General features: G+C 42.9%; 1 protein-coding gene across 1 annotated transcript; it reads right to left on the reverse strand.

Annotated features, from left to right (window-relative positions):
* Positions 1-9,705: 9,705 nt before the first annotated feature.
* id4 (inhibitor of DNA binding 4) lies at positions 9,706-13,028 on the reverse strand. Its single transcript, XM_079165303.1, has 3 exons — positions 12,465-13,028; positions 11,880-11,945; positions 9,706-11,105 (listed from the first exon to the last, which is right to left on the reverse strand). Exons 1-2 carry the CDS (start codon positions 12,939-12,941, stop codon positions 11,898-11,900), a joined length of 525 nt encoding a protein of 174 aa, XP_079021429.1. The 5' UTR covers positions 12,942-13,028; the 3' UTR covers positions 9,706-11,105; positions 11,880-11,897.
* Positions 13,029-14,155: the final 1,127 nt, after the last annotated feature.

The raw sequence follows: 14,155 nt of genomic DNA on the forward strand, positions 1-14,155 counted from the left end.
GAACAATGTAGTTCATTTCTCCGCACACTGCAAATGTATGAAAGGCCAACATAGATTGTCTTGTGAATATTTAGACATTAATATTTAGATGATATCAAGGGAAGTCCCCCTCCACTCAAAGATGGGTTGGGCTTATTGCAGTGGTGGAAAAAGTAGAACGATCTTTTACTTAAGTAACGTGGTGGTACGTAAGTAAGTACACAGTAAGTAGTAACAGAAAAAATACTTACGTCATACAAGTCTCAAGGCTCTATTTAGTCTAAATGCATAATGCATTTGCATTTTGGGCGTGTCCAACTCCACGTTTGCTAGTTAAATGGCACATAATCTGGATTTAAAGTAAAGCATTGGACATAGTCGACCACAGCATATCACTAGACAGACAGGAAAACTGGGACGGTTCTATTCAGTGTCGATCTGTAATTCCTGAGAGTACAGAAATGTATATGTGGAGTCACCCAAAGCTCCGATCTCGGACCTCTTCTTTTTTCCCCCTTTGGGCTCAAAGAAGATGTCATGGTCTTGGTTTCGATTCAGTTTGTTTCCTGTTTTATTTTCTAGTTCCCTGCCTCTTGTGTCCTGTGGTAACTTCACTTTCTGCCCTTGTGTGTTTCCCGCCGGTGGGATTACCTTTCCCTGCCCCGATCAGCTTCACCTGTTCCCAATTACCCCTCCTCCTCCCTAGTGTATTTAGTCTGTGTGCTCCCCTTAGTCTGGGCCAGTTAGTCTTAGTTCATCCGCATTTAGTGATCCAGCATTGTCTCCTTGTGTTCCCTTTGTAACCGTTTTTTTGCCTCTGCATTTGAGTAAAAACGGTATTGTCCAGCAGCTTGTCCTGTGTCTTGGTCATGCATTTGGGTCCAATGTTTTCCTGGTGGTACAGCGGTTGTGACAGAAGAACAATTAGAAGTCACTACAAAGCCTCAGTCGCCACCACAAACCAAGTCATTCACTTGGAACTACATTTCAAGAATTGAGTATTAAAATACTGTTGATTTATAAAGCACTGAATGGTACAGGGCCAACTGCTCCACTATGAACCGCCCAGACCTCTCAGATCTCCTGGGACAAGTACTTGAACTTTTTTTGTAGAAAACCATATCAGACAAATTATTATTCCAAGCAATATATTTTCAATTTGTCTTTAAACATGTCTGAAAGTGATCTTTAAGGCAATTCCACCAAATCTCCCTGTACCCTGTCTCTGCTTTCAGTTCAGCTCACAGTGCCACTGTGCAGGCAGATAGCACAGAGAAATACAGGAGGCTGCAAATGCGATCAAATGTTTTCCTAATGAAATTGTAAATGATCTATATCAAAACGCGTTTCTGCGGCTATGCGCAATCTGTAAGAAACTGAAACATTTCAGTGCGGTGAAATTTAATTTTTTTCCATCTCCAAATATAATAGCAGTAATGCAGTTATTCATGGTCTCCATTTGTCATCTCAGACTCCGATGTGATTTCTGTGTGGTTTGATGTAGTTTCCCCCTCAGGCAGTCGCTGAAATAAAATCCCCCATTTCTGACTCGATATTCCCACTCAGAGACAGTTCCATCTGAGGGAATCTGATCGCTCACATTTGAGTCCCAGAAAGAATTTCGAATGGCAGAATAATGTGGCACACAGACTCCTGTCATCTTGAATCAAGACAAAAACACGTTAGACAACGTTTCCTCTTTGGTGACCTTGAATTAGCATCCGTCCATTCATCCATCTAGATGGTCTTCTGAAGACGACCATGAAAGCTCTGGAAGAAAGCTTGAGATAAGGAGATTTTGTCAAATTATGTGAATGCATTTATATGCATCCATATCCATCTATACAAATAATATGGAAATATGCAGTCCACACTTATAGAGGCAGGACTGTGGCAAAACAGCCCCATGCAGCGTTACTGCTTCATGGCTGGTCTTTGCTTAATCTGTCTGCCCGTCTGTGAAATTTAATTTTTTATTTTTGCATAATGTCTCTTACAGAATAAGGGAATAATTGTCTGCCAGTGGAAGTGGCTATGGATATTTTAACTTAAATTCTGCCCGAAGGCATGCTGCTAACACACCCAGTATTAAATGAATACATCCGACAATTCAGAAAGTACAAATTATAATGTAATATATAGTGTTGAGTTGCTGATGCTTTTGTTCTGTTGTGCTGAAGTAGGATTACATTGTTTTGTGTTTGTCTCGGTGTAGAGTGGTGGATATCTTGCTTGTATACTCGTCTTTTCCTTTATCTGGACTGTAATGCTCAGCAGCTTTTATGATTTAGGTCAGGTATTAGAGTCACCTCACTGGTCACCTCTTACCTCTCTGTAATATGCTGCCCATCTTGTATCATCTATTAAGCTTGTTTCTGGGCCAGTCTTGTGTGATTTACAAACATTGTGCCTCTGTAGTCAATATATTACTTGTTATGGTAAAGGTGCTTTTTTAGAGATTAGGAGCATTTGGAAAGCCTCTGGAGGGCTGTCAACATGGCGAAGCCTGAGCCAGTGGTATGCAGCTAACGGTGCTAACAACGCTAACAGTGCAAACCACGGAAACAGTTCCGACAGAGTTAGAACCTGGAGGGTGGGCGCTACACTTCCATGCATATGCTGTCGGTAACGGTGTTATCGGCTGTAACCACACATGCACTGAAAGCATGCACGGCTGCCTCGGCTGCCTCAGCTACGTAAATAAAGCAAGGACACTCAGGTAAATATTACTCCACCACATCTTGACGTAGTCAATAGATATTTGAAGCTAAGTTAATGTTCTGAATATTGCTTATTTCACCTTTGAACATAATACAAAAAGGTTACAAAAAATCGAACAAAATGGTTATCTTATTGGTAATTGTGCGTCCAAAAATGATGATAATCCATTGACAGATAAGGTACTTGCATCTTTACCCAACAGAGCACCTTTACAGCCTGTATGATATAACATCTGTTTAGGAGAATATTAGCTGTGAATCTGAATATAATGATTTCAAACCTAGACATTTTTCAGCCGTAAATAATGTCGGCGACTCTGCCTCTCTCACTGCGTTCTGCTTCTACCGGAATAATCAGAAAAATACTCAAAGAATGAATGAAATGCTTTGACCAGACCCCTATATGCTGAAAAACATCCGCACACCTGAGTCAGAGAGACATTGTATTCTTCTGAAAATGGCAGCGCAACGTTCCCTCTTTCGGAGCAAAGAAGCATAAACTAAGCCTCATTAATTAAGCTCATTAGGTGAACAGAAACCTGTTTGATTGGAGGCAGTTGGGGCCCTTCCGCTCCAATGCAGCAGCGGTATTTAACTCGCCATATTGGCTGTCTGATGGCTGCACCTCGGGGTCATGTTCTGTGACATGGCTGTTGTCCCGGTGCCACCCCTACACACACACACACACACACACACACACACACACATACACACATACACACACACACACACACACACACACACACACACACACACACACACACACACACACACACACACACACATATCCTTTAAGGAGCTTGGCAGACCCCTGGTTCCCCCCTCTCTAATCACTGTGTTCTCCAGGGGGAGCAGCCATTCTCGCTGCTCTTTGGAAAAAGCTTGGCATTTGTCTGAGATCTAATTTCTGTAATTCATCGCCCGTCTCCCGGGAGTCGCGGTTGGCACTGACGATGCCAAGTCCCCCCCCCCCCACCCCATCTATCTCTCTCACGCTCTCTATCCCTATTCCTCCCCTCTTTCTCCATCGTCCTCCCCTCTTGCCCCATGTCGTTGTTTGTTGTTGCCCCAAACGAGGTCCTCGCGGAGCTAAACTGTTGGGTGTGCACACATTAACTCTCTCGCGGTGTTCGATGGCCGCTCAGATCACACTAAACCTGAGTGTGTGCGCGTGCACATCCGTCTTCCTGGAGGAACTCTCTGAGTCCAGAAAGCGCGTGATCGACAGCGGGATTATCCTCTTCACTTTTCCTCTCATATATAAAAAACGTGAACACACACACGTCCCAAATGAAGAAATAATTACATGTCAATTATCGCTAGTGATATGGATGTGGAAAATATAATTGTGATTAATTAGGTGTCAGTGAAAATGTACATCTGTTACTTATTTTGAAAAGCAGGCGGGGGGAAAAACGAAAGCAACTCATTTTTCATTTTTTTTGAGAGAGTATCCCATTAAGAGTTAAAAATGTTTAAGATGTTCTGTCACAAAGCTCCCTGCGGTTCTGTAACTCTTGTTTTCCAGTCTGAGCTGTACAGGTGAATTGCCGCATCTCACATTTTGTTTATGAGTAAACGGCTGTTGGGTGGCAGGCATTTTAAGCTAATAGCTGCTTTAAATAGCTGCAATTAGTGGGAAGCATGAGATATTTAATCACTCCAGACCAATTAGTCTGTAATCAAGTAGTGTCCAAGAGCGAGCACGTTTTTGTCCTCCACTGTTCCTCTGCAAGCGGCCGCCATATATTTCTCTGTGTGCCGGGAAGAGCGGTGATTAACACGCGGGGATATAGGCCCCCGTGGAACGCCGTAATGTGGAGTTAAATCAGGGAGGGAGGGAGGCGAGACACGACAGCCAAACCTGTTATTGCAGTTTAACATATGCGGAAGGTTAATTCAAGGCAGAGATGGCGGCGCGCATCCTGGTTTTTATGTGTTTGCGTCACGGCGCGTTGTACAAATTTGTGGAATTAGGAGCCGGTGTGTTTTCTTCTCTGTGGAAGCGCACTGGAAAATAAGAACAACACATTCTACATTTCCATTAGTTATTTTCTCTTGGATCAGTCATGGGAGTCTTACCTGGGAGGGGACGATAAAAAGGCTGCAGAGCAAATGGGATTTAATCAGAAATAGGGTGTCTCAGAAATTGCTAAATCTCGCAAGTAAATTTTGGTTATGTTTGCAATCTTCTGCAAGAAAGTTCATTTTAAGGCGAGACACTATAGGCAAAGAAATCTGGTATATTTTAAGATGTTGGGCTGTTTAGCTTCCATTCTTTCAGACTAGTGTAAAGAAAACATCCACAATACACATTTCAGAGTTTATCTTACTACTTTGTCTCCTTGCGTCTGTAGATTTCTCTTACATTCACCAAAAGATAATGCCTCATCAATACAACAAATGATTGTCTTGATGTAAGTAATCAAATTGGGAAGTTTCCTGTTGATATGTAGTAGTTACATGTTTACCCTATTCCTCTGTAGTGTCTTCAAAATGTAATTTTACAAAACATATCTTTAAGGTTTCTTTTCTCGAAATGAGTTTGTTCTCAGACTCAGAAATCTTCACTTCAGCAGCTCTGATGTCCCAAACTTTACACTTTCATTACTCTCTATGTTGTGAAGGTTTTTACAGAGGGGATTGTTCACATTCATTCACAGGCTGATTTATGGAACATTTATTACTAAAAACATGGTGGAAATAGATTTTTTTTAAATGGCTATTGACAGTACATTCTGATTTATGGAGTGATACAAAGAGATATCTACATTTCCCTTTGTAAAAACCTTTGACAAAACAAAATGAAACAAAAAGTCTGAACCCGGCTTTACCGTTCAGATTTCTGTTCTGGAAATAGATTAAAATGAGTGCATATTTAATAATAGAATGCAAAGGCATATTTAAACATACATTTTCTGAAAACTTTAACACAAAAAATGATGTCTTTTTTAAGCTATACACCTAGTGTCTCCCCTTAATAAGACACAGGGTAACACACACCAATGCGTGCACAAGGAAGGAGAGCAATGCACACACACACACACACACACACACACACACACACACACCTAAGCAAACAGTCGGCTCCACTCGCAGCCACGGCCGGTCCCTTGTTTCGATAATAACGATACTGTGCTCATAATGACGTTTCCGAGTGACTGGTCACAGGGCCACATCCACTCCATCGGCCCTCTGGCTCCAGGGTGGACACAAACATGTTGACCGGTGTGGTTTTGGGCCTCCTTATCAAACAGGATGTGATGCTTTCACGGTCTTAAGCAGGGAGGACAGAGGAGAGGAAGGCCACAGGTAGGAATTCAACGTGAATGTGTGTGTGTGAATGTGTGTGTGTGTGTGTGTGTGTGTGTGTCCCGTGGTTTGCGTAGAGTTAAAAAAGGCAGAAGGAGCTGATGAAGCTTCTGTACAAGAAATAGCAAGACAGAGGGACTCGCAAGTCAACATATGGCTGCAGCAAAGTATAAAAGCAGCGGAGATGAATAATGTATCTGGGGATGACAGCCGTTTTGGGTGCTGACTAATAGAGAGAATTACACCCGCATATCACGGCGCTGTATTAGAAGTGTGTTACTGTAACGGAGAACATCATGTGATAGGATCAAATGTGCTGCGACGTGTAAATATGAGTGTGGCTGATTGGCTGCTGGATTAATGTGTCTTTGCCAGGAAGTGTCATATTTATGACATACTATAGAAATAAATGTGTTTTCTCGATTAATGCTAAAATGGTTGTTCTGTTAACGGACTAAAAGAGCATTGTACGCAGGGCTAAAATGATCATGAGACGGATTGTTCTACAGTAGCTGTGTGCGTCTTTAAGGAGAGACTATACAGGCAGAAACATAATGGATTCATGCGCTGCTTGATTGTCTATTTTTCTTTAAAAGTTACCATAAGGCCTCATTTGCATATTTAAACATAACATTTCATAAAACTTGTAATGCAAACAAATAATTGTCTTAATGTAAGTATTCAACTGGGGAAGTTTCATGTTGATATAGTAGTTATTTATTTTACCCTCTTCATCTGTAGTGTCTTCAAAATGTCTGTAATTTTACAAAACATCTTTCAAGGCCGTTTTCTCTAAATGAGTTTGTTCTCAGACTCTGATCCAGAAATCTCCACTTCAGCAGCTCTTACACACACCAAACGTTCCAAACGTTCCACTTCCATTCCTCATGTTCTGAAGGTTAACACAGAGGGGTTTGTTCATATATCATTCACAGCCTGATTTATAGGCTATATATACATATATATCTATATATAGATATCTATATATATCTTGTTAGTTCTAAAAACATGGAGATAGCTGTTTACAGTATTTTCTGATTTATGGAGTGATACAAAGGTAAATCCAAAATTCCCTCTATTAAAACATTTGACTCTAATATTTAAACAAAATATAACAAGAATTTTGAACCTGGTTTTCTTTTTATGGAACTTCATGCAAATTAGCACATATTTGATTAGAAAATGCCTCATTTGCATATGACCAAAATAAAAACATTATCTTACTGTAAATGATCAACTGGGGAAGTTTCTCTGTGATATTAATTAGTTACATGTTGTACCTGAACCCAAATGATATTATATTTTCAGTAAAGAAACCTTCATCCGTGGAACACATCGCTCCATCATAATGTTTCAAGTTCAGGACTTACATCTGAATCTTTCTGAGCTTCATTGTAACACCAGTTTATTACTGACGCCTTTGGTTGAAATGTGACGAATTAAACAGCGTTGTGGATGAGAAGTTATGTAAATGGTTTCATCTCCTTGTATCTGTAAAACGTGTCATATTTCACAAAGGCTGCATTCTCATGAACTCTCTGCGTTGAGCTCTCTTACTGAGAACCAGAATATCTTTAATCATATCAGGAAGGTCTAACTGTCAAACTGGCCATCTGTGCCTTAACACATTATGTCATTTTTTCCCCATACCTTTTATCACTCTCTCAAATACACACGCACACACACACACACACACACACACACACACACACACACACACACACACACACACACACACACACACACACTTGCACACACACACACACACACACACAGACACATTTCACATCACGAGGACGGCGCTTGTCAAGGGCAGCGAGGCCCGGCTCTCTTTCTGTGGACTATAAACACACACAGGTGGCCCTGCTTGTCCTCAGATGGTCACGGTGGAGCAGCGTGTCTGAGAGGTGTCTGCGAGCTTGTCCACGTCCAAACGGCAGCTTTAACCCACATTCAGCAGGGTGATGTGGGGACAACTGAACACGGGTCAGTGTGTCTGTGAGAGGAAGCTGCAGCTCCGTGGAGAGGAGGGCAACCAATAACTGTGAGATAGAGACGTGTGTGGTTTCAGGACTTTTATTAATGACGGATGTCGAGGTGAGCATTATTAAAGAAATGCTGTTTCGGATACATTTCAGAATAATTTGCATTTGAACACGTATGTTTGGCCTTTATGAGGACGGATTTTGATTCTTCTTTTAGTTTTAGCTTTCCAAACACTTGAAAAGCATCATAAACCATCAATATTATAATATGAATCAGTCTTTTTTAATAAATCTTTGAAACCTCCAGCTGTTACTCCCACAAACCCGATGAGGCCTCAATTAAAAGTGTGAACAGGATTTTCACTTGGATTTCCCTCCAACGATTACGTCGTTTGTATTTTGAACATCCTACTTCTTTACCAGGCATTTCTGTTTTCTAGAGGAGTGTGAGAACGCATCAGTACATGCTGAGAATGTGCTGTGGTGTTTACTGTTTCATCTTTCCTCCTCATAGCTCACTTCAGGGCAAAAGTATCAGATGAACGCCTGAACACTTAAAGTTCACATGCACATTTAAGCTGAATGCTGAACGCTCCATTTGTCTCTTCATCCTGAAGCATTTATTCAACACAAAAATGATTATTCTATTTGTGGCTTATGCTGCTTACATTCTACTTGAGGACAATGAATAAAGGAAGTTAACCTCACGAATCACTCCGTCCATTGAGGCTGTTTTTATTTGCTGCATTATTAAAATAATAATAATTTAAACCAAAGAAGAAGAAAGACATAATTGGCAGTTTGCTTTAATTTAGCTCAAATCAGACTTCTTGGCTGTCACTGATATTTCTGCAATCCTGTGCTGAAGCTCATCTTCCTGCAGCAATCTCAGATCGACTGACAGTCCCCAGATCTGGACTTTAAACCGAAGGACACTCGAATATTCGTTTTGAAACTTTCTTTGATTAGTTCGGTGCTTTCGTTGTTATGGAAGAAACACTTTGTAACCCTGTTTGGAAAGGCGCTACATAACTAAAGATATTATGTGTGCGATGGATTTAATTAAAGCCCTCAAAACAAAAGAGCTTCATCCCTAAAGGCTGCCAAACTGGTTTAAGGACTTGGATGACAACTGCCAACAAGTGAGCTTCTTCATCCACCCGTCACTTTCCATGAAACTCACACGCTGCTTTATGTTCAGTTGGGTGAAGGGATGGATCAATACTTTTTGCTGCAGTTACATGGGATTTTTTCAACATAATGATCATTTGAAGAAGGAAAAAAAAAGAGTAAATACCTAGAAATAGTCGAGTATTTTGCAGAAATACGCTGATTAAATAAAAAGCCTTTCAGGGTGTTTTTTTGAAATGTTTGAAGAGATTACTCTTGTTGCTGTGTGGCACTTCATAGTCACAAATAAAGCATCTTGCTGTATTTTGTAGGTTCTGATGTCACATTGGTTTCCACAGTCATGTGACACGAGCCAGCTCAATGTGTCAGGGCTGTTTAGCACCAACGAAGTCAAGCACCACCCACGTTTGGATTTATATATTTTTATTATCGATATATTTTTTCAGTAATAGATACTAAAACACCTTCCTGCTCTTCCTCATTATTTGGTGGGACAGTGTTGGGACACCGAGAGCAATAAAAACCGAGACGCCCCACCCTCGAGACAAAACTGGAGACGACACACAATTCTTCCTGGAAACTTTAATTGTTTTTGACAACTCCTCACAAGCCAGTGAAGGTCAAGTCCAACAGTGCAGCTGACAGTAATGTACAAGTGCCCTCTCACACTGGCAGGAGGGTGGTGAGGTAAAGTCGGCGTTCGATGTCACAATGAAAAATAAAAATCGTCTCTCTCTCTCTGCTTCATTCCACGTCTAAAGACACCGCCTGTCTGGTCGTACAGAAGGAGTCTGTTAATGTTCACATATTTCATCAATTCATAACCAGAGTTGAATGATTTTCATTAACTTCTCAAGGAGAAGCTGCGACCGCACAAAAAAAGGAACGGAGACGTTCTTTTAAAGAGGTGTTGCAAAACACTGTCACAAGTGCCGTAACTCTCAAGATTTCTTTTTTTTTCTTAACAAAGAGTGCAATGTAACAGAATCAATAGAAAAAGAAAAGAAATCAAACAGCAGAGCGACCCGGGTGCTCCAAGCGGGTCAAAGTCGTCATAGTTAATGAGTACAAAACAATTCAAGTGAAAGCAAGAGTGGGTCGACTTATCAAAGGGACTTGTGTTGAACTCCACCACGGACTTCTACAAGGAGGGGGGGGGGGGCTTCAGAGGACATTCAGCGTCTCCGCAGTGAGCCTGACATGCTACATATTCAACTATTCCAAAAACAAAAGATAAAACACTTCAAAGAGTAATAACTGATATATCATCATGTGAGGACATTATCGGCAGAGCATAACCATCCACGAAGAGACTCAAAAGGTCGAAACACCATATTTACATAACGACAAACAAAAAAAAGGTTTTAATAAAAATATCTTATAATTACAATAGTCTATTTTGAGCATATACGTCTTCCTTCCACATACTTTTATAGAACATTTGTGTCTCTATATATGTACATTCTTAATCGTCTCGAATCGGAAATCGTTCTTCTTTACAATATCAAACATTTTACAGCTCCAGGGGATTTGTGTTCAACACAAATCATCTATTTGAAGCAATAGATGTCCAAAACTTGTACAACCATTTTCTTTTTCTTTTTTTAGCAGTTTAGTAAAGCTTTAAACTGGAGTCCTTTTAGCAATTCTTTAAGCACAATTCACAGTTTTCATCGCTGGTTTCCGTAAAAAAACGTCTTCGGCGTGGGGATTCCGTGTTCGCGCTCTAATTGAAGAAGATTTCAAGTGACGGTAGAGGAGAATAGGAGAAGTCTACATACTGACTCGCTTGCTCGATGGAACTAAACAAAAAAAAAAAAGCTGAAATGACTGGTGATTTTATTTGGGTTGAATTCCTCCCGGCGTTTTATTATTATAATTTTTTTTCCAAATCCCCTTGTGATCGCTGCCTCCAGTTCGGTGTGAGTCCCTGGCGAAGCTTTGCTGGCTTTGGAGCGGCTCTGTGCGGCCTACACACCTGTGGAGGGGGATGAATAGCGGGGTGGGAAGAGAGGAAGAGGAGGAGGAGGAGGAGAGGGGGGGGGGGGTGAGCTGCTGAGCTCCAGACTGACTGGCGCCACCGACAAAACACAGGGCCATGCTTGATCAACAACCCAAAACAAACCAGGTCAAACAACAAGTGCGGGCTCCTCGGGGCTCTCTCTCTCATACATACACACACACACACACACACACACACACACACACACACACACACACACACACACACACACACACACACACACACACACACACACAGTATCACACACACGCCAAGCTTTTTTGGCCTTATCCAGGTGTGTTTAGACTCAATGCTATAAATCAGCAGCTTCAATGGGATAGACAGAGAGTGAATGAGAGAGAGAGAGAGAGAGAGAGAGAGAGAGAGAGGAAGGGGTGTGTGTGTGTGTGTGTGTGAGAGAGAATGAAAGAGAGGGCAAGCTGAGGTTTTAACCCTCTCTTCTTGCTACACCGGTGACAGTTATTGCGCAAGAAGCACAGCTGCCTCTGAGGTCGGTGCAAATTTTCGTGTGTTCCTCAATTATTATTGTTTCTTTTTTTGCTCTCTATAGAGTCAATTTGCACCTCACATAGGCTACAATAATCAAGTTAATGGGGATGGCTCCACTGCTGTGGTGTCTCTACTGGGATCCCTGGTTGTTTTTTGTTTTTTTAAAGCCGAACTTCTGATTGTAAACTTAGAAAAAAAAAACATTTCAAATAATTAGGATGCTATTTTAATTCAACTTACCAGTGCGGTGTTTGTATCTCAGCGGCATAAAATAGAGTCCTCCGGCTTGTTGACTATTGACGTCCTCTACAAAAAGAAGGAGAAGAAGAAGAAACGTGTCATTGGATAAAGACTAAATAAAGGGCCTAAATCCCCGCAGACTAAATGATATGCAGCAGAGCGGCGGCAATATCTCCCGTAATAAATGCTCTTATGAATAACAAATTGCCCTCATTGTGCGCAGTGGAGTGGGCTGCAGACGGGGGTACTTCACCAGCCCATGGGATAAGGTGGGCCTCTGACACAGTGCTGACATTATCATGCAAATTGTAAAAGCCCGCAATCAAGTGCGCAATCCAACCCACGCCAAATGCGTTTCTTTTACGCACGATTTTTCAAGGTTGAGCTGTAGGTGTGTGCTATTTAGATTGTTTTTTTTTCATCCCCCACATTGAAAGGACAATGACACAAAACGGGCATGAAGCGCTTTGTCTGCCTGGCGGTGTACGGGGGTCTGGCACGCAGCTATATCGGGGTTCCCAATAAAGTCCCCGTTGGAAAAAAGAGGAGACGGTGGAGACCCGCGTCCGCCGGTTTAAAGCTTACCTGATGGTGGTCGACGTTGAGCGCCGTCAGCGGCGTGCGGCTCGGGTTGGAGGCCGGGGGAGGGCAAGTCCCGGACCGCTGTGGCTGCTGTTTGTGGAGCGATGGGTGCGTCTCCAGGGCAAGCTGCAGGTCCAGGATGTAGTCTATGACGTGCTGGAGGATCTCCACTTTGCTGACTTTCTTATCCTGCGGAATGGTGGGCACCAAGCGCTTCAGCCGGCTGTAGCAATCGTTCATGTCGTACTGCAGGCAGAACAGGTCCTCATCCTCCACCCTGCACCGGGCGATGTTGAGGCTCTGCTTCGACAGATAGTGCAGCGAGAGCGGGCTGCCGCCGGAGGAGGAGTCCTGGGGGTGGACCGGAGTAACAGCCTTCATCTTAGAAAACCAACGGCTCGGAGACAGAGGCAACGAGGGGGAAAGAAATACGTCTCTGGTAGCAGGAACGATTTTTAGAGACAAAAAGCGTATGTGCATACAGCCGCAAATAAGCAAAGGGAATAAAAAAACGACCGAAAGGCGGAATTGTAGTCTTGTCAACACATCCCGCAGAGCCGCGCAGTTCCTCGTACTTCGGCAGGCTCGGTGTGAAGGGAGCGAATAGATTTCCTACATTTATAGAGGAGAGGGGAGGCGCCAAGCCCGACGGCTGACAGATCGAGGGAGAGGAGCTGGTCAATCACCGGCAGCCCGCTGCCCACCGACCCAACAACGGAGCCAAGAAAAAGGCGTGTCTCTGCGCGCGCTGCGGTGGGTTGCCTGTTGGCAGTAGGTGTGTGTGTGTGTGTGTGTGTGTGTGTGTGTGTGTGTGTGAGAGAGAGAGAGAGAGAGAGAGAGAGAGGCAATTTAAAACAGTCAATTCCGCATTACCACCGCTGCACAAAGAAGAAGGAAAAAGTATCGAGTATCTTTTACGTCCAGTCCGTGCAGGTGGCCTCTCTTGGAGATTTAGGCGATATATATATATATATATTTCAACAACAGGAGAGGCTGATTAGCGTTGTGTTTGCTTCTTTACTGTCGCAGTCGTTGATGCGTAATTACGCACGGCCTCGCATGTATCGATCACTACCCCGTGACAGATGATCCTGAGCAAAAACCCACCTGTTTAAACCCGCTTTACCTTCAGAAATCAAAAGGACACCAGTTTAACTGCAATCTATTTCTACTCCTCAATGAATACATACAAACTCACAAAAGTAGGTAATACTATTCCAAATTATTTTGAGGACATGCAGGATAGATGCGTAATTATCGGCGGGGTTAATGGGATTTTATCACATTTTTGCCTGCTACAACCAATAGAGAGCAGATCAGATTTACTACCAGGGCTTCATGAGAGAAAATGGGTTCGCGAGGACATATCATTCCAGCCCACCATCATCTCGGATTGAATAAACTGTCGTTATGACTGCATATAACAAAACATTTCGTTCTCACAGCGCAGATCGCAGCTCTAAGGGAGCCGGGACGGGCCAATTTGATGGCGGCGGCGCCTCCTCGCCGCTCCTTCCAGCTGTGTGTGTTATTGTGTGCCTCCTACATTCCTCCACCTCTCCGAGACGCGTCGCCGCTCGGCTCCTTTCCCTCACCGCCGCCCATCGAGTCGCCCCGCCGGGCAGACGGCCTGGCGCCACACATGGAGAGCTCCTCCATTCACACACATGGCTCCTCTCCTCTGCTCTCTTTTC

This window comes from Pholis gunnellus (genome assembly GCF_910591455.1).
Source record: "Pholis gunnellus genome assembly, chromosome: 8".
Taxonomy (NCBI): domain Eukaryota; kingdom Metazoa; phylum Chordata; class Actinopteri; order Perciformes; family Pholidae; genus Pholis; species Pholis gunnellus.

What these genes read in the sequence shown, in the direction of transcription:
- id4 (XM_079165303.1), bottom strand. Translation starts at nt 12,941, where the DNA reads ATGCACATACGCTTTTTGTCTCTAAAAATCGTTCCTGCTACCAGAGAC. An exon ending in TCAACGTCGACCACCATCAG is followed by an intron (nt 11,946 to 12,464) that starts GTAAGCTTTAAA and finishes TTCTTTTTGTAG; the next exon opens with AGGACGTCAATAGTCAACAA.